Source organism: Schistocerca americana, chromosome 8 (genome assembly GCF_021461395.2).
Source record: "Schistocerca americana isolate TAMUIC-IGC-003095 chromosome 8, iqSchAmer2.1, whole genome shotgun sequence".
NCBI lineage: Eukaryota > Metazoa > Arthropoda > Insecta > Orthoptera > Acrididae > Schistocerca > Schistocerca americana.
The window spans coordinates 255,796,374-255,823,461 of NC_060126.1; the positions used below are offsets into that span (position 1 = coordinate 255,796,374).

Genomic DNA, 27,088 nt, shown 5'->3' on the forward strand with positions numbered 1-27,088 from the left:
AAATTGATCAGAGATAAAGGATCAAGGCTTAAGCAACAAGGGATCGACATTTCACTGTTCGTTTGCAAAGTAACTTACCATTAACGTCCCTAAGAAAAAATACTATACACTGATTAAATTGATAGCATATAATTGGTGCTTGTTGTTTCGGACACATATATTTAACTAAGGCCTTGACGGCCAATGATCCCTTCACTGTAGATGCACAAAATGCTCGAATTCTTAAGGGAGTTGGCGAGATGCCGCGAGTAATGAGGCTAATGAGCGGGGACACCGCACCAGTAGTTTTTGGTACAAGCAGAGAATTTGGGTCTGACGAGAGGCGTGGTATGGTAGTCTACATCTACATCTACACGACTACTCTGCAATTCACATTTAAGTGCTTGGCAGAGAGTTCATCGAACCACAATCATACTATTTCTCTACCATTCCACTCCCGGCCGGCCGCGGTGGTCTCGCGGTTCTAGGCGCGCAGTCCGGAACCGTGCGACTGCTACGGTCGCAGGTTCGAATCCTGCCTCGGGCATGGATGTGTGTGATGTCCTTAGGTTAGTTAGGTTTAAGTAGTTCTAAGTTCTAGGGGACTGATGACCACAGCAGTTGAGTCCCATAGTGCTCAGAGCCATTTGTACCATTTGAACCATTCCACTCCCGAACAGCGCGCGGGAAAAAACGAACACCTAAACCTTTCTGTTCGAGCTCTGATTTCTCTTATTTTATTTTGATGATCATTCCTACCTATGTAGGTTGGGCTCAACAAAATATTTTCGCATTCGGAAGAGAAAGTTGGTGACTAAAATTTCGTAAATAGATCTCGCCGCGACGAAAAACGTCTTTGCTTTAATGACTTCCATCCCAACTCGCGTATCATATCTGCCACACTCTCTCCCCTATTACGTGATAATACAAAACGAGTTGCCCTTTTTTGCACCCTTTCGATGTCTTCCGTCAATCCCTCGCAGCAATATTGTAACAGAGGACGAACGAGTGTAGTGTAAGCTGTCTCTTTAGTGGACTTGTTGCATCTTCTAAGTGTCCTGCCAATGAAACGCAGCCTTTGGCTCGCCTTCCCCACAGTATTATCTGTGTGGTCTTTCCAACTGAAGTTGTTCGCAATTTTAACACCCAGGTACTTAGTTGAATTAACAGTCTTGAGAATTGTACTATTTATCGAGTAATCGAATTCCAACGTGTTTCTTTTGGAACTCATGTGGATCACCTGACACTTTTCGTTATTTAGCGTCAACTGCCACCTGCCACACCATACAGCAATCTTTTCTAAATCGCTTTGCAACTGATACTGGTCTTCGGATGACCTTACTAGACGCTAAATTACAGCATCATCTACGAACAACCTAAGAGAACTGCTCAGATTGTCACCCAGGTCATTTACATAGATCAGGAACAGCAGAGGTCCCAGGACGCTTCCCTGATATCACTTCAGGTTTACTCGATGATTTGCAGTCTATTACTATGAACTGCGACCTTTCTGACAGGAAATCACGAATCCAGTAGCACAACTGAGACGATACCCCATAGGCCTGCAGCTTGATTAGAAGTCGGTGCGGTTATGGTGGCCACTGTGTCCAGATGGCATAGCGATCAGCGCATCTTTCTTAGTAAGCAGGAGACCTGGGTTAGAATCCCGATCCAGCACAAATTTTCAACTTGACCCATTGATATACAACGATCAGCCAAAACTTTATGACCACTGCCCACCGCGACGATAGATGACGCATGGTGGCGTTGTGGGACGTGACGCGGTAACATAAGTATGTAAGCGAGGCAGACACGGGTGAGGGATCACCTTAGCGAAGACATGGGATGCCAATGGGAAAATCGACTACGAAAAAGTGCAGATTATCATTATGCAGAGCCTCTAAACGAGTATTTCGAAAACCACGAAGCTGATCGTATGTCCACGTGCTACTCTCGTGAGTATCTACGGAAAGAAGGACAGTGAAACTACCAACAGGCGCTAAATGGTTGGACGTCCACTACTCTTTACAGAACGCAGATTTCAGAGGCTTGTCTGCTCTGTAAAGAAGGATAAATGGGAATTTGTCGCATCTCTGCCGAAAGAGCACAATGCTGGTGCACGGACAAGTGTGTCTATTCAGGATACATTGTTGAATATGATGCTCTGTAGCAGGCCACTCCTTCGTGTTCACATGGTGACCCATGGTTAATTAGGCTTGTAGTGTGCACGGGACCAACGGTACTCGACCTTGGGTCAAGGAAAACGTGACGACTCTTCTGGCGAATCATATTTTTGCTGCAGTAGGTCGATGGTCATCTCCACGAACTCCGTCATCTAGGTGAACGGCGGTCCGAAACGTGGTGCGCGCCACAGACGCAGGCCTGTGGGAACAGTATTAGGCTATGGAAAAATTCTCCTGTGTTTGCATGAGACCTGTGAAAGTAATGGAAGATACGCTGACAGCTGCGAACCACCTGCATTCCTTCATATATACCCCGACGGTGATGTGATAGTCCAGCAGTACAGTTGTCCGTGTCTCGGAGCCAGAACCGTACCACACTGGTTTGAGGAGCGTTATAGTGAACTCACTCGATGTCTCGGCGACCAAATTCACCTGATGTAAGTCCTTTGGGAGCCATCTGGGTCACTATCGTGCACCATCAGCGGCCCATTATTTACGCGGATTACTTGACCTGTACGCAGATATCTAATGCCACATACCTCCACAAACTTACCGACAAACTGTCGGATCCCCAATACGCAAAAGGCGGACAAACAAACTATTAACCAGGTGGTCATAATATTATGGCTCATCAGCGTAAATCAGTGCTGACTGCCAGCTAATGCTTTTAATTCCTTTGTGTGTTAAATTGATGGTTACACATCATGTATTACGTGTTGTGTTTTTTGTGCCCTAAATGACACATGTTAAGGCGATTAGATGAGAGATGTAGTGCCAGAATTTGAAAGCAAAGTAATTTTATTCTCAAATTCATCGGTAGTATTTTACAGTAGGAGCATATAACAGTAGTACCACTAAGAATGGCCTTTGACAAGAGTAAAGACAATAGGTCGGCAGAGAATCGTGCTCAGTCCACGGAGAGCTGTCGGAAGGAGCCCTCCACGCCGAACAGGTCGGTGTGCGTCTTGGGTTTGCCGGGCCGCTTCGACTCGTCCACCCCGTACTTCTCGTCCTCCTTGAAGAACGCCGCATTCCTCTCAACGCGCTCTTTCCACGTATCTGCAAACAGAGTGACATCGTAAAACACATCCCATGTGGACAACTAAGTTTAAGGGAATTAGGAATGTCTGATGTTACGAATTTCCAGTCATTTGGTAACTCATTCTACAGTGATTCCTACACTAATGTTATAAAGTACACGTCGGCACAGCTAAATTCTCTTCCTTTGTTCTTGGTTGTTCCCTTTTCTTAACTGACAGGGGTAGGGGTACGTCTACACATAGTCTAATATTACTTTATTATGAAATTTCCTTGCAGATTAAAACTGTGTGCCGGACCGAGACTCGAACTAAGGTCCCCGAGTTCGAGTCTCGGTCCGGCACACAGTTCTAATCTGCCAAGAAGTTTCATATCATCACACACTCCACTGCACAATGAAAATGTCATTCTGGATACTTTATTATGCTTCTGTATTTGTGCTATTTCTCCCCCTTAGTAACATAAGACGAGTCGAAATCTCACGCAACGTCATATGTTTTTGAAATGCGTAAGTCGCATTACCCATACGAGATTGAGACACGGATACTAAGATATTCATATTTTTTTTCTTTTTTCCTACTTCCACTATTCTGGCCTCAAACGGGCCACTCGAGACCGACCTACCGTCATGTCGTCCTCTGCCAATGGCTTCTTTTGGACGCGATATGGAGGAGCGTGGGGAGAGCACACCACCCTCCAGGCTGTTGTCTGTTACACATCATATAAAAATTATACGCTCTTGAATATCTGCTGAAGGCCAGACTATCGAGGCGAAACTGATCCACACTGTACTGCCATAACGAAAGAAGATGTCATTTCAAGACACTCTGAACGGCAGTCAAATTACAAGCGGAATTCGTCTTTCTGCAAGTGTTACTTCTACATTGTTTAGGAATGATGAAACCAAGCGCATGATTGCTTGTATTTGACAGAGGCTCATATACATGTTTAAAATTTCAAGTTCAATACATTTGAGAAATATGGAACTTTATAGTATGGGCAACCATAGCTGCTGAAATTCATGGAAAACTGAACATGAATAGACCGCAGAGAGCTATTATTGCATGATTTATTAACGATCGGTTTCGCTACGATAAGGCAGTACCTTCAGCTTGTTAATAGTGTCAGTACTTTATTCTTGTGATAACCAACAACAGGTTCCTCATTCCCCGCGCTGTTCGTCTCAATGCTCTGCCGCTGATTGTTTGTTGACGACTTCCTCTCTTCATGCGGTTGGATTACGTGACAACGACGTTGAGAGTGTCTCTGTGTTCTTATCTATGTGACACTACTAACAACCTCAAGTTGTTGCTTTAACGCAGCGGAACTGGTCCTTAATAAATCGTCACATAATAGCTGCTTCCGATTTGTTCTAGTTCAATTTAAAACGATTTGAAGAATGTTGAGATGATGGTCTTGAAGCCGTTTTTTCTCTATATTAATACAGAGTGATTCAGCTTCCCCTCCCTATGGGTTTTATGCAAGCCGTAATGCCTTCAAAACCCACACACGAAATTATCATATTCTCTCAGTGTCTACACACAAACTATTGTCCTAGAGAAAAAATGTGGGGGATCTTTCTGCAGGATTTTAAATGTGGTTAAAGTTTGTACTGGGATACGTTTTCGCCGGAGGCTCTAGTTTTCGAATTAGTCAAGAGAAACAGGAAGAAGTGACGTTCAAACTCAAGAACCTCCAGCGAAAACGAATCCGAGTACAAAATTTAACTACATTAACTGCAAAATGGTCTTATTCATTTTTTGTGTAGGACTGATAGTCTGCACATAGCGAGCGAGAAAATATGAAAAACTCACTTGTGGTTTTTGAAGGCATTGCGGGTTGCATAAAACTCATGGCAGGTTAATCTCCATGTATGTCAAGATCAGTAGCCAATGTAGTGATGCTGTTAAAGTAAACGAATAGTCAGTTATTTATTACCTGATCTTACATACTGCTGCCCTAATATATTTTACAGGGTATTTCACAATTCCTGTTACCGGACTCATAGGGGTTGTAAAGGGGAGTTAGTAGCTTTGATAAGGAACCCAAGTCCAGAAACGTACAGTTCGGATGTAATATAAGTTAGAAGATCAGTTCATTTTCAAATTTCCTGCTGCACAGTACACACATAAACTGAGAAGAGGCAGCTGTCGTCAGTTCTATTACGACGTCACATACCATTTTCATCCTCTTACAGAAACGGGAAAATGGCACGTTTTGCAACGAGAATGGCTGACTGTGCTGTTGCTCTGACGATCCTCTCTCTCGTCTTTGAGAGAGCGTCCTTCGTCACGTAGGAGAGTACTTAAAGGCGAGTACCTGAAACATTGCCCATGCCATGGGCTCCAGTAAAGCACACAGGTCAGAGCTCTTTGCTTCCGCTGTGTTGTACCACGAAGCGTGGGATTTGAAAGTGAGCTGAGTTTCAAACTTTAGTCCGATCAGCACATTTCCGGTCATGGGTTCCTTAGGAGAATTTATCTACCAAGTCCCCTCTATAACTCCTAAAAGCCTGTTTTAGGGCTTATGAGAGTACATAACGTTGCACACTTTGGATGACGTAAAAATCGCTGACAATGATTTGCACTTACTTTGCAATTTTTCAATAGGTCCTGCTTCTCCTCCGTACTCCTCTGGCAAAATCTTCTTGGGGACGTGCTTATAAAGAGACTCCAGATTGGGATGGATGAACATCTGAAATACATAAAACGTAAACATAACAACGTATTATTTTCTAAGCATTAAGAGGTGCTCTAACGCATAACATACTATTGAGACGTGTTCTAATAACAATACCGGTCGCTATACACACTTCCTTCTTGTTGCATAACTTTCCGTTGCGTTTTTCAGTCCCAAGACTGATATGAAGCAGCTCTCCACGCTAGTCTATCCTGCGTAAGCCTCTTCATTTCTCCATAATTACGGCAAGCTACACCCTCACTTACTGTACCCAAACTTTAATTACCCTCTATAGCAGTTCCCCAACCTCCTGCAACTGCCTCCATTTCCTTCCATTAGCAAACTTATTGTTTACTGACGCCTCAGAGTGTTTCCTATCAAACGATTATTTCTTTCAGTCAGATTTTACCATAATCCTCTTTTCTCCCTAATTAGATTCTGGGCATCTTATTAGTTATTCGAACAACCTATTCAATCTTCAACATTTATTGTAATATCACATTTCAAAAGCTACTATTCTCTTCTTGTCTATGCTGTTGCTCGCCCAATTTTGGCCTCCAGATAACTCTACAAGCGCTATAACTGTCCATATTCACTTCAATACACGTATAATTTTGATATGTTTCTTGTACTTTTGGAAATGCCATTTTGACTTTCTGATTGATTCGAAAATAGGCTAGGCCCGAAGCTAGTCATCAAGTTACAAAAACATGAAGTTTTTTAGTTTTGGCATGTTTTTCGTTGTACTGATTAACAGAAGTTGCTGACCTGCAATTAGTCGAGTGTGCCGGAAGTTAGTAACTAAAATTTGTGTTAGATGCTAAAAAATTTCTATCAAGAAAAAGTTTTCGTATTGTTCCCACTCAACGTTTAATATCTTCCGTAGTACTTCGAACGTTCTCATTTATTCTCATCTACTACTTTAAGTGTCTCATTTTCCAAGAAAAATGAGAAGGTTCTCCTTCTTCTGTTACTACTACCTTTTCCCGTTACTAACGGGGTCGGCGTTGTTATGTATCGGTTTTGGTTGTGTCTCTGGCAATTGCTGACCGAGTGCCCTTTCTGACGCCTCAAATCCCGCCGGTCACTGCATTATGTGTTGTGAGATGTAACGTCTGAAATTTGGTATTTTCGGCACAATCTTGACACTGTGATCTCGGAATACTGAATTCCCTAACGAATTCCGAAATGGAATGGCCCACGTGTCTAGCTCCAACTACCATGCCGCGTTCAAAGTCTGTTAGTTCCCTTCGTGCTGCTGTAATCACGTTGGCATATTTTGACATGAATCACGTGAGTACAAATGACAGTTCCGCCAATACACTGCTCTTTTATAGCTTGTGTACGCTGTACTACCGCCATCAGTATATGTGCATATCGCTATCCCATGACTTCCTTTATCTCAGTGTATGTACCGGAACTGTTGTAGGGTAGCTTACAGAGGTGGTAATACGGAACAAAAGAAGAAAAAATGTCTGGTAAAAATGAGCTATAGCATGAATACCTTAAGAGCTACGGGCACTTTTTCATCTACGATACTGTGAAACACATCTCTTCTACTGAACAAGTCCCTGTAGTTCTTAAAGTATGCATTTCAGAGATCACGTTTACTGGACATTTTTCCTTATTATGGTCCATACTAGCACGTCTGTAAGTTACCTACCCTATAATCTTTGCAAAGCAATACTGATGACGTATTGCACTGTCAGAGATATCAGAACTATTTTCGTTTACAACAATCGACTCGTTCGTCTCCGAATCATGGTCTCTCACCTCAAAGTGATACATTTATCCTTCTCCATAACCCTTGAAACTTTCTAATACTGTCAAGAAATCATTGTAATTTCAAGGCATCATCAATTCCGTTCAACTGCACTTCCAAGTCCTCTGCCGTCTGTGACAGAATTACAATGCCATCAGCAAACAATACCTTTTTCATTTCTTCTCCTTGAATTTTAATTACAATTCTAAATTTCTGTTTGCTTTCCTTTAGTGCTTTTTCAGTGTCGAATAATGTCGGAATAGGCTGCATGTCTGTATCACTCTTTCCTCATCTTTTGCCTCCCTTTCAAGTCCTACGACTCTTGTAGCTACTCTCTAGTTTTCCATTCTGATAACCATTCACTCCCTGTATTTTACCCCTCTTGCACTTATAATTTCAAAGAATGTGCTACAGCCAGAATTTCCATCTAACCAATAAATGTTTGAAACGAAAGTAAGTTTAATTATTAATTGTACGTATTTAAAGCTTATGAATTCAGATAACGAGACATGTTTAGAATAATAAGTAATATTGAAGACACTCTTTGCTTTATGTGCACTTTTTCTAGGGTATCCATTAAATCCAGATTGAAACATGTTATGTAAAGAAGTATTTGACCTGATTCTGCGCCAGAAATGTTTCTAGAGTGCATGTTAATGGTACTGAGGATTCATATTTTAAATTACAACCGACACTTACATATATTTGAGTACATACCCTTTTCTTGAACTTCTCTTTAAGGAAACCCTCGAAAAACGAGAATATTTTCTCGAGGCCAGGATTGCTGTTGATAATGTGGAAGCCTTGAGGCCGAAGCGGATATGCTTCCTGTAAGAAGAGAAAAGAAAGAAATTTCACCACTTGGAGACGAAGCGAAACTCACCTCTTGACGAGCTAACCAAGAGTTAAACTTTGAAAACTCATCAACCCGTTCCATTCGACTTGTTATTTACTGTTTTCCAACACTTCATAAAGCAAGAGCGACAATTTCGGTGGGAAACAATATTTAAACTTTGTGTGGTTTTGAGTCTCATGAACTGTCACTGTCCTTTGATTTCGTATTGCATCGAACTGGAACGAATTACCAACAGAGAGACACAGACGGATGTGGTAGTATTGAGAGAAGTAATCGTTGGGACGTCGTGTAGTGGTTCTCATGGAATGCTGAGCCATCTTGGTGTGGCTGTGTTTGCAGCGCGGATGGCAAGAAGTTACTGAAGTACAGACCTGTATCATGTTACAAACGGAAATAGGTATGGAGTATAGTATTAGTCGACATGAGCGGCGATCCTTGAGAGGTGGAATGCTAACCCTGGGTAGGCGCTGATCTTTCTTGTTGAGTATTTTAATTTTTTTAGACTAAGCGAAATAATATTTTGGAACAACCTTGTTAGATGACAGAAACTTGCAACATGTAAGAGTACTGAGATGCACAGGAAAGGTGTTGATGGGAACTGGTGATCAGAAGTAAGGTATCGTTTGAAATAGAAAATTAGTGGCTGGGAAAGCAGTGTGCAGAACATTATACTCCATTACCACCGTCCAATAACGCCGTATCCAGAGACTGGAGCAACTATCAATTAGTATGAAGCAATCCCCGTTGCTCAGATCGCGAAGTTAGTTTTGATGCGAAGACATCTTCCAGACTCATGCGCGATAGGTACGACAATTGTATTGATGGACAACATACAGAATTATGCCATCATTTTTCGTTGCTATTTACATTTCTAAAACTATAAAACCATGTGTCAGTCATATTCCAATGATAGTCGACAGGTCACTTCTCACCTTGGTGCTATTACAGATTTATGGGTTTAAATAACCAACAGCACAGCTGGTAAGCTGGGGTCCTTGGGAGTGGGCAAACAATTCGTCGCAACAGCAACGAAATACTGCTGACTCACGAATAAAATTACATGTAAATCCTGAAAAGAGTGGTAAATTATAATTGGGAACTAAAAAAATATAATGGATGAAAGTAAAATAGAAAAGAAACCACATCGACCAATAAATTCCACAACTCGAGCAGAGCCAATTAGAAAGACACGTGAACAGGGTGGAATGAAGGAATGAGTTACAAGACAAAAACCACGGCAGGTTGTAGCTCACGTTTGCAGCAGTGGCGAACACAGATGAAGGTGGGGACGTGGGAGGTACCAAAAGGCAGTGTAACACATGACACAGCAGCCAATAGCATCATTCCACTGTGTCTGTACGGAGCGTATGCCGCAGGTTGTAAATAGAACATTAAACACTCACTTTCGTATTGGTGTTCGTATGGTGATATGCATAATCCCCAAGAGTGCGTGTTGTGCACGCTAGACGCCATGCATTTGCTTGCCTACTTGGCCCTCGACTGTCAAGCCCGCAAGCCGGCCGGAGTGGCAGTGCGGTTCTAGGCGCTACAGTCTGGAGCCAAGCGACCGCTACGGTCGCAGGCTCGAATCCTGCCTCGGGCATGGATGTGTGTGACGTCCTTAGGTTACTTAGGTTTAATTAGTTCTAAGTTCTAGGCGACTGATGACCTCAGAAGTTGAGTCGCATAGTGCTCAGAGCCATTTGAACCATTTTTTGACAAGCCAGCAGCCAGTACAAAATACAACAGCCTTGTTACGTGACACGTCAAACTATTCTTTTGGTGACAGAGCACTCTCTCCCTCTCATGCTATGTCTGTCTGTATGTCTGTTGTCCTTTAGTACAGCTGTATTGTGAATCTTCTAACATGTCATTACTGGCAGCTCCTGGGCTGGTCTTCTGGGGTCCGTTTCCAGTGTCCAGGAGACGGGGGCATTGTCTAACCTGGAGATGGTGATCGGACTTCTCTTGTTTAAAAACTAGTGACTTTTCCTTGGCAGCATGGAACTTCTGTTAAGGATACAGGGTACTTATAAATGATGGAAAAATCGAAATTTTTTATAGCTTTATTAACTTCTATAGTCTTTCCTAATTACTTTGATATATACATTATAGGGTTTCAAATGGAAAATGATTGATATATACCAAATTATAAAGTTACGGTCATGTATGCCACCACGCTGCCTTTATTTCTGTTACAGAAACCAGTATTATTTCGAAAGGAACTGTGAATTTTCTGTTTTCAGCGATTATGCGAATGATATATTGTGTATCTTCCTAACAGTGCAGGTTTCCAGTGTCTGCAAATTATTATCTTTGCTACTTTTTACTTTTGTTTCACCGAAACAGTTTGTTCACGTATTAATAAATATTTGTTGCCAAAGTGTTACATATATTTGTGGAAGTACATATCCTTTAGTATGCAATAAATATGCCATGCGTCAATAAATTCAGTAAAAGGAAATTCCGTGATAACCAGTTCACAAACAAAGCAAGCCACACTGTTGAAAGTAACCTATGTATCAGTTCTTCAGGGAAGAAACTCCCACATGGCACGCCTCCTGGTGATTCCAATTTTTGTGGTAACAATGACGCTGTTTGTAGTGGATTTGTTATTGTTGATGTGTTCATCTTATCTTCTATGATTATGGAAGTGGCGAAATGTACACAATGTGATGGTGTAGGCTGTCTGGAAATAACTGAACAATAAAGTTGCAGGAATGGTTCAAATGGCTCTGAGCACTATGGGATTTAACTTCTGAGGTCATCAGTCTCCTAGAACGTAGAACTACTTAAACCTAACTAACCTACGGACGTCACACACATCCATGCCCGAGGCAAGATTCGAACCTGCGACCGTAGCGAGCAGGAAGGGTTTAGTGTCAAAATTAGTTGTTCTGTGTAGATCCTGCAATAAATTTACCTCGAAAATGACTTCGAACATTGTGCATAATTCATATGATGTGAATTTGAAGTTAGTGTATGCAATGCTTGCAATAGGAAAAGGAAAAAAGGCTGCTCAAACTTTTGTGGTTTGATGGACCTTCCTCCTCCCCCCAGCAGGTCCAGCAAGTACATAAAAACACTCTTATGTGCCTTGACGGTTGTGTCTAAAATATCTATAAAACGTGTAGTAGAAGAAACTGTAAATATTGGTGGAACCAGGGACATCGCTGTTACATTTGATGGGACATGGCAACGTCGAGGACATCGTTGCTTGAATTGTGTTGTAAGTGCTACTTCTAGTGAGAATGGAAAAGTTGTTGATGTTGAGTGCTTATCTAAGTACTGCCATACCTGCCATGGTAACACTGAAGGACATATTGAACATCAGTGTTCTAAGAATTATGATCGTTACAGTGGAGGTATGGAGTGTGATGGAGCTCGAAAATATTTCAGAGATCGGTGCCCGTTTATGACGTTAGATACACGAAGTACCTAGGCGATGGGGACTCTAAAGCTTTCAATAAATATGATTTCAATGTTTATGGTGATACCTTGGTAACAAAACCGAAGTGTTGTGAATATGTGCAAAAGAGGATGGGTGCTAGATTGAGGAAGCTACGAAGAGAAATGAAAGGAAAGTTGCTATCGTACAGAAAATCTCTGTCTGGCCGAGGCAGTTTGGTAGAGACTGAAACAGATCTTCTTCAGAGTTATTATGGACTGGCCACTAGACGAACTGCATCTCTGAATGATGTTACAGCAATGAGAAAAGCTGTATGGGCCACCTACTTTCATAAATTGTTCACAGATGACCACCTTGTTCACGGACTTTGTCCTAAAGGAGCAGATTCTTGGTGTGGTTACCAAAGAGCAAACTAAAGTGGTCAAATATACCATCCTAAGCATTCTCTTCCTAAGACTGTTATGAATGAAACAAAAAATTTTAGAGACCTGAGTGCCCTGTTTTGCTTAGTAAATGTCTTCATTGGGGCACTCAGAATACAAATGAAAGTTTCAACCATTGCGTATGGGAAAGATTACCCTTGAATGTTTTTGTAGGACTAAATACATTAAAAGTTAGTGTACTAGATGCAGTGATATGTTTCAATGTTGCAGTGATGGGAAGGTAGGAATTCCAGAGATATTTAGGCATAAAATATGGCTCTAATGTGGAAGATCAATTGCTTGCGCGTTACAGACAAAGGGTGCATGAAGCTGAAAGACTCGCTCTTCAAGTTACCAAAGAAACAAGAAGTGCTAAAACGAATGCCAAGAGCTAGCTTGAAGATGCCCTCAACGCAGTCGTCGACGACCTTCACTTAACCACTGCGACCAGCAGCGTGTGCGTAGAGTTGTTAATGTTAACAGAGAGGCAAGATTGCGTGGCAGCATAAATCCATGTTGAACGTACGACGAACGTATCCGTTAGGACAGTACTGCGAAACCTGGCGTTAATGGGCGACAGCAGCAGAGGAGTGAGGCGAGTGCCTTTGGGAACACCACGGCATCGCCTGCAGCGCGTGTCCCGTGCTCGTGATAATACCAGCTGAACCGTAGACGATAGGAAAACCGTGGCCTGGTCAGATGGGTCTGAATTCCAGTTGTTGGGAGCTGGTGGCTGCGTTCGAGAGTGGCACAGGCCGCACGAAGCCATGGACCCAAGTTGTCAACAAGGCACTGCAAGCTGGTAGTGGCTCGGTATTGGTGTACGCTGTTTTTCTGTGGAATAGACTGGATCCGCTCGTCCAACTGAAGGGACCATTGACGGAAAATGATTACGTTCGACTAGGTGGAGATCATTTGGAGGCATTCATGGGCCTGATGTTCCCTAACAGCAATGGAATTCTTATGGATGTCAGTGCGCCAAGTTTCTGGGCGACAGTTTTTCATCATTGGTTTGAAGAACACTGTGAACAACTTGAGCGAACGATTTGGCAACCCAAATCGCGTGGCATGAATCCCATCGAACATTTTTTATAGGATATAATCGGGCGGTCTTTTCGTGCAAAAAATCCTGCACCGGCAACACTACCACAATTGTGGACGTCTATAGAGACAGTATCGCTCAATAATTCTATACGGGACTTCCAACGACTTCTTGAGTCCATGCCACATCAAGCTGCTGTATTGCGCCGGGGAAAAGGAGGTCCGACTCGAATTTAGGAGGTATCCCATGACCTAGTGTATAGATATCCCTAGATAGTGTATAAAGCACTCCGTCTTCAGGCCACAAGTGGCCCATCGGGACCATCTGACCGCCGTGTCATCCTCAGTTGAGGATGCGGATAGGAGGGGCGTGTGGTCAGCACACCGCTCTCCCGGTCGTTATGATGGTTTTATTTGACCGGAGCCGCTACTATTCGGTCGAGTAGCTCCTCAATTGGCATCAAATGGCGGCCTGGATGGTCACCCATCCAAGTGCCGGCCACGCCCGACAGCGCTTAAGTTCGGTGATCTCACGGGAACCGGTGTATCCACTGCGTCAAGGCCGTTGCCTCTAGATAGTATATAGATATCCCTATATTCGGATGCAATAAGTTCGGTTTGTTTCGAACCTCGTGGTTTTTCCACAAAATAAGCTTCGACCGTAGGCGTACGTAGTAGCGGCTGCTGTTGGTTTTTCTTTGTTTACCTGGTAGCAGGTCATGATGCGCCGCATCAGCCAGGGCGACATGGCGGTGAAGTGCGCCATGGTGGCGCCCTGCATGTCCTGGATGAGCACCTCGCCGCAGATGATGGTGGCGTCGTCCTCCCACAAGGTGGCGTCGCCACTCATGAAGTCGACTTTGGCCTGCTCCTCCGGTGGAAAGGTGCCCGGTGCCAGCTTGCCTGCGCGCAGCAGGGTCACACGTCTGCCCTTCGGGTCTCGTTCCGGCAGCTGCACTACGGCCCTGAAAAAGGCTTATTGTTATTTGATACAGCGGGTGAAAATTACGGTATCTTTGCCAAATAGCGGATATTTCACAACCGGGCAGTAGAAAGTAGCCCTCAAGAAATTAGACGCCTAAAGGTCACACCCGCTGCCTGCAGTCCAGAAGCTGTAAGCACTGTGTTTTGGCCGCCTTAGAGCTATATTGCCACATATAGACTGACACGTGCAGTTGGTCACCGCTCGCTGAGTGATTAGTATGTCTGTACTACACTACTGGCCATTAAAATTGCTACACCACGACGATGACGTGCTACAGACGCGAAATTTAACCAACAGGAAGAAGATGCCGTGATATGCAAATGATAAGCTTTTCAGAACATTCACACAAGGTTGGCGCCGGTGGCGACACCTACAACGTGATGACATGAGGAAAGTTTCCAACCGATTTCTCATACACAAACAGCAGTTGACCGGCGTTGCCTGGTGAAACGTTGTTGTGATGCCTCGTGTAAGGAGAAGAAATGCGTACCATCACGTTTCCGACTTTGACAAAGGCTGGATTGTAGCCTATCGCGATTGCGGTTTATCGTATCGCGACATGGCTGCTCGCATTGGTCGAGATCCAACGACTGTTAGCAGAATATGGAATCGGTGGGTTCAGGAGGGTAATACCCAACGCCGTGCTGGATCCCAACGACCTCGTATCACTAGCAGTCGAGATGACAGGCAACTTATCCGCATGGCTGTAACGGATCGTGCAGCCACGTCTCGATCCCTGAGTCAACAGATGGGGACGTTTGCAAAACAACAACCATCTGCACGAACAGTTCGAATACGATTGCAGCAGCATGGACTATCAGCTCGGAGACCATGGCTGCGGTTTCCCTTGACGCTGCATCACAGACAGGAGCGCCAGCGATGGTGTACTCAACGACGAACCTGGGTGCACGAATGGCAAAACGTCATTTTTTCGGATGAATACAGCATCACGATGGTCGCATCCGTGTTTGGCGACATCGCGGTGAACGCACATTCGTCATCGCCATACTGACGTATCACCCGGCGTGATGGTATGGGGTGCCATTGGTTACACGTCTCGGCCACCTCTTTGAACAGTGGACGTTACATTTGAGATGTGTTAGACCCGCGGCTCTACCCTTCATTCGATCCCTGCGAAATCCTACATTTCAGCAGGATAATGCACGACCGCATGTTGCAGGTCCTGTACGGGCCTTTCTGGATACAGAAAATGTTTGACTGCTGCTCTGGCCAGCACATTCTCCAGATCTCTCACCAATTGAAAACGTCTGGTCAATGGCGGCCGCGCAACTGGCGCGTCACAATACGCCAGTCACTACCCTTGATGAACTGTGGTATCGTGTTGAAGCTGCATGGGCAGCTGTACCTGTACACGCGATCCAAGCTCTGTTTGACTCAATGCCCAGGCGTATCAAGGCCGTTATTACGGCCAGAGATGGTTTTTCTGGGTACTGATTACTCAGGATCTATGCACCCAAATTGCGTGAAAATGTAATCACATGTCAGTTCTAGTATAATATATTTGTCGAATGAATACCCGTTTATCATCTGCATTTCTTCTTGGTGTAGCAATTTTAATGGCCAGTAGTGTATATCGTCTCTTCACGTGTGTTTGGTGGCGACATGTGTTTGGTCGTGACGTGTGTTTGGTGGTTGGCAAGACGCAGGCGCAAGGGCATACGTCTCATACCACTCTGGTAGGTGTGCGTAGAGGACGAAAAGACATTTGTAAACAATATAAAATTGTCGTATCGAGTATGAGCCGTGGCGGGACCTGCGCCAATGGTATCTCTGACATGAGTACGATGTACAGAGGTTTGTCTTGGGGCTTGGTCCGGCTCGGGTTACAAGCGAGTGCTGACCGCGAGTAAGGGGGAACAATGCTTTGAGAACGGAAGTCGCGGGTGCGCGAGTCGGCGATTGGCTGTCGGGCAGAAGCGAAAACGGAGTGTCTGAAGCCGGGCGGTGGTTATCACGTGGTTATACTGGAGGCGGTGGGAGTTGGCCAGCGCTGTGCATTCTCCGGCAACCTCGTGAGCTGTGGATGTACGCGCTTGCTAGGAGGGACACGCTGGTAAGGTCTTGCGAAGTGATGGTCTGACGTCTTCGCAAAATCGCCCCAGCATCAAGACGCCCAGTTAAGCTCTCTAATTATTAAGAGCGCTTATTTAACTGTGATTGTGATCGCTCTTGGTATAGTAAGTCGTTGCCGGACGCGTGATGTTATGTGTGTTCGATTTCATTTGATGCCTCTTGCTAAGCGTGTGCTCTGCTTCCGCATAATATTGATGTATTGCAGAATGTTAGTTCATTAGCTATTATTAGCAAATGTTTAATTTGTTTACGATATTGGTTAATCCATGTCGGAATGTCCTCTGCGGGCAATCTGAATTTTTATTTCTAAAGGTTACCGTGTTGAGCTTTCCAGGCCCACTTAAGGTGGCCAATATGTGTGTCATTAAGTTCTAATGCGTGTCGGTTCTCGTGAGCCAGTTCATTTCCCACTCCTAGCGTTTGTTTATCAGATACTGTTTCACTTAGGCCGGGCGGAGTGGCCAAGCCGTTCTAGGCGCTACAGTCTGGAACCGCGCGACCGCTACGGTTGCAGGTTAGAATTCTGCCTCGGGCATGGATGTGTGTGACGTCCTTAGGTTAGTTAGGTTTAAGTAGTTCTAAGTCTAGGGGACTGATGACCTCAGAAGTTAAGTTCCATAGTGCTCAGAGCCATTTGTTTCACTTAGGACTAAAGAAAGGACTTCCAAGTGAAATTAGTTGTTGTTTAGCCTTGATTTTGTAGTGTTAATTTACTTGTCAATCATGAACGTTCAAGTTAAGAAAAATTTTTTGCCCTCTTGTTGACGGGTGTTGTCTGTGTTTCAGTAAGCTGAGGCAGCGGGCAACCGAAGCGCAGAGCTTCCCATTAGATTACAGGTTTGGCTTACGGGCGGTGGACTTCGCCTGAGCTCGTGTGTACCTCTTCGGTAGCGTTTGCTGGGTTCACATTTCGATGGCCTACTCGATGTGGGGTTGCAAACGGTACCATGTATTGGTTCGTAGTTAAGTATTACTTCCCTCAGTCGGCTCCATCGTTCGTGGTTAAACTTAGGCCTTACAAGCTTGGGTCTTACTTCTGTTGTTACACATTTATGATTGTACAAAGTTGTAACTTTATACGCCCTGAAAGCCCATCTTACAAGCCAATGGACATTTGAATAATTTCGTGGTACGCTCTGCAAGGTTCCCTAGTAATTTGCAAGATTGCCCAAGTCACGTTTTATTAAATATGTTCTAAGTATTCGTGTTAAAATTAAGGCTGTGAGTCCACTGTTATTTTACATATAATGTTAAAATATTGAAATTGAAAGGGTCTTAAATAATGTGTTTTAACTAGAGTTGTTTGTTAAGCTTATGGTCAAATTCAGCCTTACTGGCGTTTATCAATGTTTATGGGAGATCGTTGGCTAATGATCTATTAACTTGCTTATGATTTTATGTAATGAGTGTTTCATTAATAATCTTGCTTGAGTGGCGTCTGTCAATTTTTATGTGAGATTGTTTTTGGTAGCTAATAAAAACTTTGGAATTGAAATGTTCACTTTATTGAGTCAGCCCTTCCACTCCCTTTAGATTTAAAGGTTAAAGAAAGCAGGTGTTCAGTAAAAACGTTCCAAGTATATTGATTATTTTTTTACTGATCTGACCAACAGTGTAGAAACCACGAGTAACGTGAATTTAGCACAAGTTCATAAAATAACAACAAAACCTTGTGGTATTTCCGAATCGACTGTATTCTATGTTAACAGTGCAGTGACATTAACAGGATTCCTAGATATGAGCATGATCTCCAAGAAATGGATATAAATGAATACAAGACTATACAGAGTTTGACGATTTTGACAAAAAGTTGTTATTTAGAACTTTACTTTAATACTAAGACAGGGAGAGCATCTGATGGCAAGAAAAATACAGAGTGATGTAGGCGAAAACATAAACTGTTCTGCCTCAGCGACTTCTTTCTCTTCTCTCCTCGGTTGGTTTTCGACTGAGAAAGTGTAACCAGGGACGAAAACTTATAATAGAACGCGGAGACATTGCGACTACATGAACGAAGTTTAGTCTACAATGCACTTATTGCATGCTGAGGACAACAGTTTTGTAGTATACTTCGATAAAACTTGGGTTCCCTAATAGCATCCCCACAAATATATTTTGCTCTACTTCAAGGAAGATGTTGTCCTGAAAGTATATTGGAGATTTGGTTGACGGTGCAGTGATGAAGAGTCAGTAAGAGCGCCAAATAAAAAAAATCGAGAAGTAGATAGTATTCTCAGTCGCATTAGGCCGAGCTGTCGGAACTAAACTTCTGGCTTTGCCACAGAAGCACCCGAACGCTGCCGTGTACGAAGTCTCTCGTAAATGTTATTGCGTTCGTAGGTTACACGATACAATAATGATATCTCAGATCTTAGCAAAATAGAATTCTTGATAGTTTTCTCGCTGGAAGATTCTAGAAGGCGCTCACCAGCGACGACTCTTTTCGTTACACAGGGGAGACAGTTTCACATTTCTTACGATATTTTACTTTTTGCCTCAGAATACTCCTATGTTTTCATGATAAAACACACTAAAGCGCCAAAGAAACTGGTGTAGGCATGCGTATTCAAATACAGATATATGTAAGTAGGCAGAATACGGTGCTGCCGTCGGCAACAGTTATATAAAAACAACAAGTGTCTGACGCAGTTGTTAGATCGGTTACTGCTGCTACAGTGGTAGGTTATCGAGATTTAAGTTAGTTTGAACGTGATGTTATAGTTGGTTCACGAGCGATGGGACACAGCATCTCCGAGGTAGCGATGAAGTGGGGATTTTCCCGTACGACCATTTCAGAGTGTATCGTGAATATCAGGAATCTAGTAAAACAACAAATCGCCGACATCGCTGCGTCCGCTAAAAGATCCTGTAAGATCAGGACCAATGACGACTGAAGAGAATCGTTCAACGTGACAAAAATGCAACCCATCCGCAAGTTGCTGAAGATTTCAATGCTGGGCCATCAATAAGTGTCAGTGTGAGAACCATTCAACGAAATATCATCGATATGGTCTTTCGAAGGCCCAGTCGTGTACCCTTGATGGCTGCACAACACAAAGCTTTTCTCCACGCCTGGGCCCGTGAACACCGACGCTGAACTGTAGATCACTGGAAATATGTTGCCTGATCGGACGAGTCTCATTTCAAACTGTATCGAGCGGATGGACGTGTACGGGTAAGGAGGCAACCTCATGAATCCATAGACCCGGCGTGTCAGCAGGCGACTATTCAAGCTTTTAGATGCACTGTAATAGTGTCAGGCGTGTACAGTTGGAGTGATATGGGATCCACGATACGTCTAGATACGATTCTGACTTATGGCACGTACATAAGCACCATGTCTCTTCACCTGCATCCATTCGTGTCCATTGTGCATTCCGATGGACTTGGGCAATTCCAGCAGGACATTGCGACACACCACACGTTCAGAATTGCTACAGAGTGGTTGCAGGAACGCTCCTCTGAGGTTAAAAACTTCTGCTGGCCACCAAATTTCCCAGACATCAACTTTATTGAGCACATCTATGATACCTAGCAATGTGCTGTTCAGAAGAGATCTCCACCCCTTCGTCCTCTTACAGATTAACAGGATTCGTGGTGTCAGTTTCCTCCAGCACTACTTCTGACATTAGTCCAGTCCATGCCACGTCGTGTTGCAGCACTTCTGCGTGCTCACATTGACCCTAGACGATATTAGGCAGCTGTACCAGTTTCTTTGGCCCTTCAGTGTATGTATCGCATGCTTCTATAAACTTTCATAATATCCATACATTTTCTTCGGTCCAAATATGCCAGTGGCTTTGTTTTTTGAACAGGTTGAAGCAAAAAGTAATTTTTCTTCTATATGTCTTGTAACAGTTTTTATATTATTCACAGCAACTGGCAAGAATTTTCTTATGAGGGAAAAATCTCACACCAGCCAGAAAGAGTTGTGCGACATAAATTAAAGTTGTAAGGCGTGTTTCTTCATGTTGTATTCTCCCCTCTCCTTCCTACTTCCATCTATTATTCACATTATACAATGTGCAGTCCATGTAATTAGTAAGTTCTTCTTGTCTAGTGATTTGTTTCCTGAAGCTGAAAATGTCACATCAGGTTTTCACGGTTGGTTTGAACTAAATAAGTCTGAAGATTGTCGATGCAGCATTTTGTTAAGTTAACACATTTTCTCAGCTATTAGTATACCATACAGTATTTTGATTTTTCATATTAACAAAGCCGAAATTACATTGTTCGCACAAAAATACGTACTATCCCATCAGAGGCAAGCTTAAGACTCTATCTTTGCGGAGAAAATTATATTGCAAATGAATTCCTGCTGCCTTTCGTTACATTATTAACTTGGATTATGATTTCATAAATGAATTCGGAAATAAACATAGTAAGCAGTAGAGGATTCCGTAATTAATAACACAAACTTTAAGTGTGCAAAGGTTTCTAATAAAAATAATTTTAACTATCATTGAGAACTAGTACTTATCGATTATAACATCGAATCTAAAATATTGTATAAGGTAAATCCTTTTCGTAAACTTTAGCTTGAAATATAACATACTGTGTATGAAATAATGTGAAAGTTTTCAGAAGAGCAACTGAGATAATACTGATCTGTCTAAAATTCGAAAAATAATACTGGTATCGATAACTACTGTTGAGGAAAAGTAATACTAGAGGAGGATCTCCCGTTACAATCTGAAAGATGATATTTATTCAGGTATCGTGCCAGTGGCATAACGGTGACCCTAATAGTGCCACTATGAGGATGCTAATTAAGTTTGCCTTAAATAGAGTCTGTAACGATCGTGAGCGTTACTTACGTTTGAGATTGGACGTAGTGAGTTCGGGCTCCGGTCGGCCACGTGACAATACCGAGTGGTGTGCCATTGTGTTCGGCATATAGACCTGGCGCATTGTACTGCATCTGCAGCAGCATTCTGAGCAATAGTTGTCACCATAGTGACACAACGAACTGTCACAAACTGGTTATACTTCAAATACCACTCCGAGCCAGACGCCCTGTAACGTGAATTCCCCTGACCCCAAAACATCACAATTTCCAATTTCAGTGGCTTCAAACGAGAGCTCATTGGAGGGCAGGGTGGAAGTCTGATGTGTTTTCACTTGGCAGCTGGTTCTGCCTCGCTGCCAGCGATGGCCGTACGTTGATTAGGAGGACGACAGTCGAGAGCGTGCAACCATTCTGTCTGTGTGCTAGGCATACTGGATCATCACATCGAGCTATGGTTAGGGGCGTGATTTCGTATGGCAGCTGGAGCGTTCTCGTGTTCCCCCCCCCCCCCCCCCCCCTCTCCCAACCCCCCAAGCACCTGGACTCAAATTACGCATCAAACTGGTGATTGGACCTATTGTGCTGCCAAGGATGAACAGTATTCCAGAGGGTGTTTTTCAACAGGACAACGCTCGTCGACATACCGCTCTTGTAACCCATTGTGCGCTACAAAGTGTCGATATGTTGCTTTAGCCTGCTCGATCGTCAGATCTGTCTCCAATTGAGCACATACGAGACATGATCGGACGACAACTCCAGCATCATCCATAAACAGCATGAACCGCCCTTGTATTGACCGACAAAGTGTAACCCGCATGGAGCTTCACCCCGTACTGGCATCCGGCACTTGTACAACGCTATACATGCACGTTTGCATTCAACTTTCTGGCGGTTACACCAGTTATTAATGTACAAGCATTTCGTATTTGCAATGGCGTGCCTTGTGCTTACTTTAAGCTATGATCTTGCAATGAGAATGACTTAAATGTGTTCAAAAATGGTTCAAATGGCTCTGAGCACTATGCGACTTAACATCTGAGGTCATCAGTCGCCTAGAACTTAGAACTAATTAAACCTAACTAACCTAAGGACATCACACACATCCATGCCCGAGGCAGGATTCGAACCTGCGACCGTAGCGGTCGCTCGGCTCCAGACTGTAGCGCCTAGAACCGCACGGCTATTCCGGCCTTAAATGTGTTCCCTAGACAAATTTATTCCAGAAATTTTATTACTCGACATTAATTATTTGCGATAATAATAATAATGAGCGTATGGCATTTGTGGCCGGGAGATCCCCCGCGGGGCGGTTCTGCCGCCGCTCCACAAGTTCTTTAACGCCACTACGGCTACTTGCGAGTGAATGAGGATGAAATGATGATGAAAGACACACAACACCCAGTCATCTCCAGGCAGAGAATATCCCTGACCACGCCGGGAATCGAACCCAGTACCCCGTGCGCGGGAAGCGAGAACGCTACCGCAAGACCACGAGCCGCGGACATTATTTACGATGTGTGATATTTCTTCGAAATTTTTAGTACCATTTAGAATTATCACTAACTGGCAATGCTGATGATGGTGAGATGACCTTGAGGTACCTATTTTCATGATGGACTCTACAGTCGCCTCCGTGGTGCAGAGAACGCAGTCACTGAGCGATGTGGCTGCAGAGGCCGCCAGGGGGCGCAACGTGGGTGGGCAAACCCTTTGGTTTCTCACTTGTTTCTCACTGTTTCGCATACTGTAGCGCAAGCACTACATTGCACATCACCATACACTGAAGAGCCAAACGAACAGGTACACCTGCCTAATATCGTGTTGGGCCCCCCGTGAGCACGCAGAAGTGCCGGAACACGACGTGGCATGGACACGATTAATGTAGTGCTAGAGAGAACTGACACCCTGATTCCTGCAGGGCTGTCCATAAATCCGTAAGAGTACGAGGGCGTGGAGTTCTCTTCTGGACAACCAGTTGCAAGGCATCCCAGATATGCTCAATAATGTTCATGCCTGAGGAGTTTGGTGGCCAGTGGAAATGTTTAAACTGAGAAGAGTGTTCCTGGAGCCACTCCGTAGAAATTCTAAACATGTGGGTTGTCGCGTTGCCCTGCTGGAATTATCCAAGTCCGTCGGAATGCACAAAGGACATGAATGGATGCAGGTGATCAGACAGGATGCTTATGTACGTGTCACCTTTCAAAATCGTATCTAGACGTATCAGGGGTCCCATATCAATGCAACTCCGCACACCCGTTATTACAGAGCCGCCACCACCACCTTGAACAGTCCCTTGCTTACATGCAGGGTCCACGGATTCATGAGGTTGTCTCCATATCCGCACATGTCTATCCACTCCATACAATTTGAAACGGGACTCGTCCGACCATGCAAGATGTTTCCAGTCACCAACAGTCCAATGTCGGTGTTGACGGGTCCAGGTGAGGCGTAAAGCCTTGTGTTGTGCAGAAATCGAGGGTACACGTGTGGGCCTTCGGCTCCGGAAGCCCATATCGATGATGGTTCGTTGAACCGTTGATGGCCAGCACTGAAATGTGCAGCAATTTGCGGAAGGGTTGCGCTTCTGTCACGCTGAGCGATCCTCTTCAGTCGTCGTTGGTCCAGTTCTTGCAGGATCATTTCCCGTCCACAGCAATGTTGGAGATTGGATGTTTTACCGGATTCCTGATATTCACGGTACATTCGTGGTGAAATGGTCGTGTGGGAAAATCTCCACTTCTTCGCTACCTCGGAGATGCTGTGTCTCATCGCTCGTGCGCCGACTATAGCACCACGTTCAAACTCACTTAAATGTTGATGACCTGCCATTGTAGCAGCAGTAACCTATCTAACAACTGTGCCAGACACTTGCTGTCTGATATAGGCTTTGTCGATCACAGCGCCGCACTCTGCTTTTATTTTTATATACGCGTGGATACACCTGTTTCTTTGGCGCTTGAGTGTAGCATAGTGCTGATCAGCCTGCTGTGGACTTGGATTTCGATCTGGATACAACTGTGACTATATGTGCTAGACATGTGTTTGTTGTCGAAATGCCATCGCTTGCGAACAGCTTCATAGAAGTTTTGAAATTATCCATTACATCGTTTACATACAGACTTGGGATTAGTTCAGAAATTTATCGGCTTGCAACATTTAGGGTGAACTCTCGTATCGCTGTGTCCTTGCTTGTACCGTCTATTAAGGTGTTCAGCGCCAGTCTCAACATTACTCTGTGCACTACATAGCGAGACTTGCCCATCATATGTATAAAGAACAATTTGTATTTGTGGTCAGTGGGATGCAAAAACCGCCATATTCAGGTATTGTGAGAAACAAATGGATGCAGTGGGCTACTACCCCCAAGTAACTTTACGGAGATTGCGGACGGGACTTCGGCTATCACTGTTGCTCACAAATGGTGCATGTGAAGAACCACTATCGATAAAGGTCTGTACAAGCTGCAATTTGACAGAATTTCTCGTCCTGGTTGTTTTGCGAGACATGTGTCTGTTGTTGAAATGCCATCACTTGCTAACAGGCTCATAGAGGTTCTGAGTTTATCTGTAACATGATTTACATGCAGGGTGTTAGTGGTGTAAGGGTAGATATTGTGGTTATTGGTACCTTAACATGTACCTACTTCAGTGCATTGGTTATTTTTTTCTGAGTCTAACAGTCTTCTCGCAAACGTGTCATATATTTTACTGCCTGATGTTTTCTGCACGGCCGTAATTGCACCACTAGGTGGACTACGCCTATCAGTATAGACTACGGCTACCATTCTGCGTCTACACTTCAACACCCGACCTGCCGCTAAGGGGGAAATAAGCATTAATAACTCGCTCTTACCATATGCACTTGGAGACATTAACCAACATAAAAGCATGCTACTCTTAATAGCTATAGTAATCAGTATGCAAATGAAATAAATACTAATGTAATGTTGCTCAGTAGACTGCCCGCAGTCACCAATAAAAATATCAACACCTGTACCCTTAACACCACGTATCTGTAAATATTAACAGCCCTGTGGCATTCCATTGGGGTGCTGCTGAAATTACCTTTACCTTTGTCAAGTTCGTCTCGTTAAGGAAAGCCTGTTAAGTTCAGTCTTCAAGAAAGCCCTGAAACCAGCCATGAAGCTGATACTTGGTAGGCTGGTATTTTGTTCACAAAATGCCAGTGCGGAAGTGTATCGAAGCCCTACAGGAAGTTATTGGAGACGGCACCGACGTGAGCGCTGCTGTCTGCAAACCTCCTGATATTTGTGAACAGATAGAGCGGGCCGTGTTGCGCAAGATTTCTGTATACCATCATGTGTGAAATAACGATGGCCCGACTTGTAGTCGTGATAAAATCGAAAAAGGCAAGAGTCTTGGTAAAATGAGAGATTATTTATAAAAACAAGTTATCAAAGTAGTTTGGTCTGAGGCACTGAAAGAATGAGTCCTTAGAGAATTTTAGTGATTTTAAGAAGTAACGTATGGTTTTCAGTGCATTTGTTTGTTGGATAGTGATGATAATGACTACTAGCATGTATTTTTTTTTTTGATCCCTTCTTCAGTATGAGGATAACATCATATAATTATGCCGCCATTTTTCGTAATAATTTCTGTGTCGGAAACCCTATTGCCTTGTGTCATTCACATTCTTATGATTGACCACAGGCCACTTCTCATCTTGCTGCTGTTACACGCTTGTGTATTTAAGTATCCAACCACAACAACTAAATGCTGCGGACGCAAGAATAAACTTACATGTAGACCTTGACAATCTTAGCAAATAAAAATTTCGAGTTAAGAAATATATTTGACAAAAATAAAATAATAAAAAACACGTCGATCAATGAATTCCAAACTCGAGCAGCACCAGCTGAAGAGAGAGGAGACTAGGGCAGAATGAAGGAATAATTTGCAAACGATTCAACAGAATCCACGGGCTAAGATGTGGCGGGTGGGTTGTAACTGATGTTATATAGAGAGGAGAGCAAAGATGAAGGCAGCGGAGTGGCCGGAATTAAGGGACAGGGTACCACACGGCACACCAGCCAATAGCAACAGTCTACCGTGTCTGTCTGGAGCGTGAACTACAGCTTAGAACATCAAATACTCAGTTTAGTGTTAGTCAACGTAAGATGACATGCATGATCTCCAAGAGCGAATGTGTGCACACTGGACGCGATGCATTTGCTTGCCCATTTAGCCGTCGAATGCGAAGCCGACAGCCAGTACTAAGCACGACAACAGCTTTGTTACGTGACGCGTTAGACCACTACTTTCTCAATGGCTACACAGAACTCTGTCTGTCTAATGCAATGCCTGCCTCTAAGACTATTGTCCACTTTTCGGATACTTTACGTAACCTAAGGGACAGGATGATAGGATACCTGTTAAGACATCAGGTAATAGCTTGATGGTGCTAGAGGCAGCTGTAGATCACAAAACTGCAGAAGCAGGCTGAGATTGGAATACGAATACATCCAGCAAATAACTGAGGATGTAGGTTGCAATTGGTACACTGAAGTGAAAAGGCTGACACTAGAGAGGAATTCGTGGAGGGCTGCATCAAGTCAGACTGATGACTGAAGAAAAAGTGTCTCATTCATCACTAAGGTGATTGAATGACTGAATCTTAATGTCTTTAAGTAAAGTATAGATTTAGCACTTATATGCTGGAGATGATGGTTCCGTTTGTGAAAGACGTATGATAAAAGTAATTAAAGTAATAAATAGCACCTCTGTAACATGAAAAAATCGGTTAACAAATCGTGGATGACAGGAGTGAATGACGGCTGTGGAGATGTGTAAGGGCTAGCAAACGTGCATCTGTTGAGGAATTGATTACCCAA

General features: G+C 43.7%; 1 protein-coding gene across 1 annotated transcript in view; it reads right to left on the bottom strand.

The window, feature by feature from the left end:
- Window positions 1-2,942: 2,942 nt before the first annotated feature.
- Window positions 2,943-27,088, bottom strand: part of LOC124545091 (alpha-tocopherol transfer protein-like) — a 50,638-nt gene continuing 26,492 nt past the window's right edge. Inside the window, exons 4-7 of the mRNA XM_047123903.1 lie at window positions 14,076-14,334; window positions 8,359-8,469; window positions 5,792-5,894; window positions 2,943-3,221 (exon numbers count right to left, since the gene is read on the bottom strand). Coding sequence (XP_046979859.1) covers window positions 3,070-3,221; window positions 5,792-5,894; window positions 8,359-8,469; window positions 14,076-14,334 — 625 coding nt within the window. The 3' untranslated portion in view covers window positions 2,943-3,069. The remainder of the gene's footprint in view (window positions 3,222-5,791; window positions 5,895-8,358; window positions 8,470-14,075; window positions 14,335-27,088) is intronic.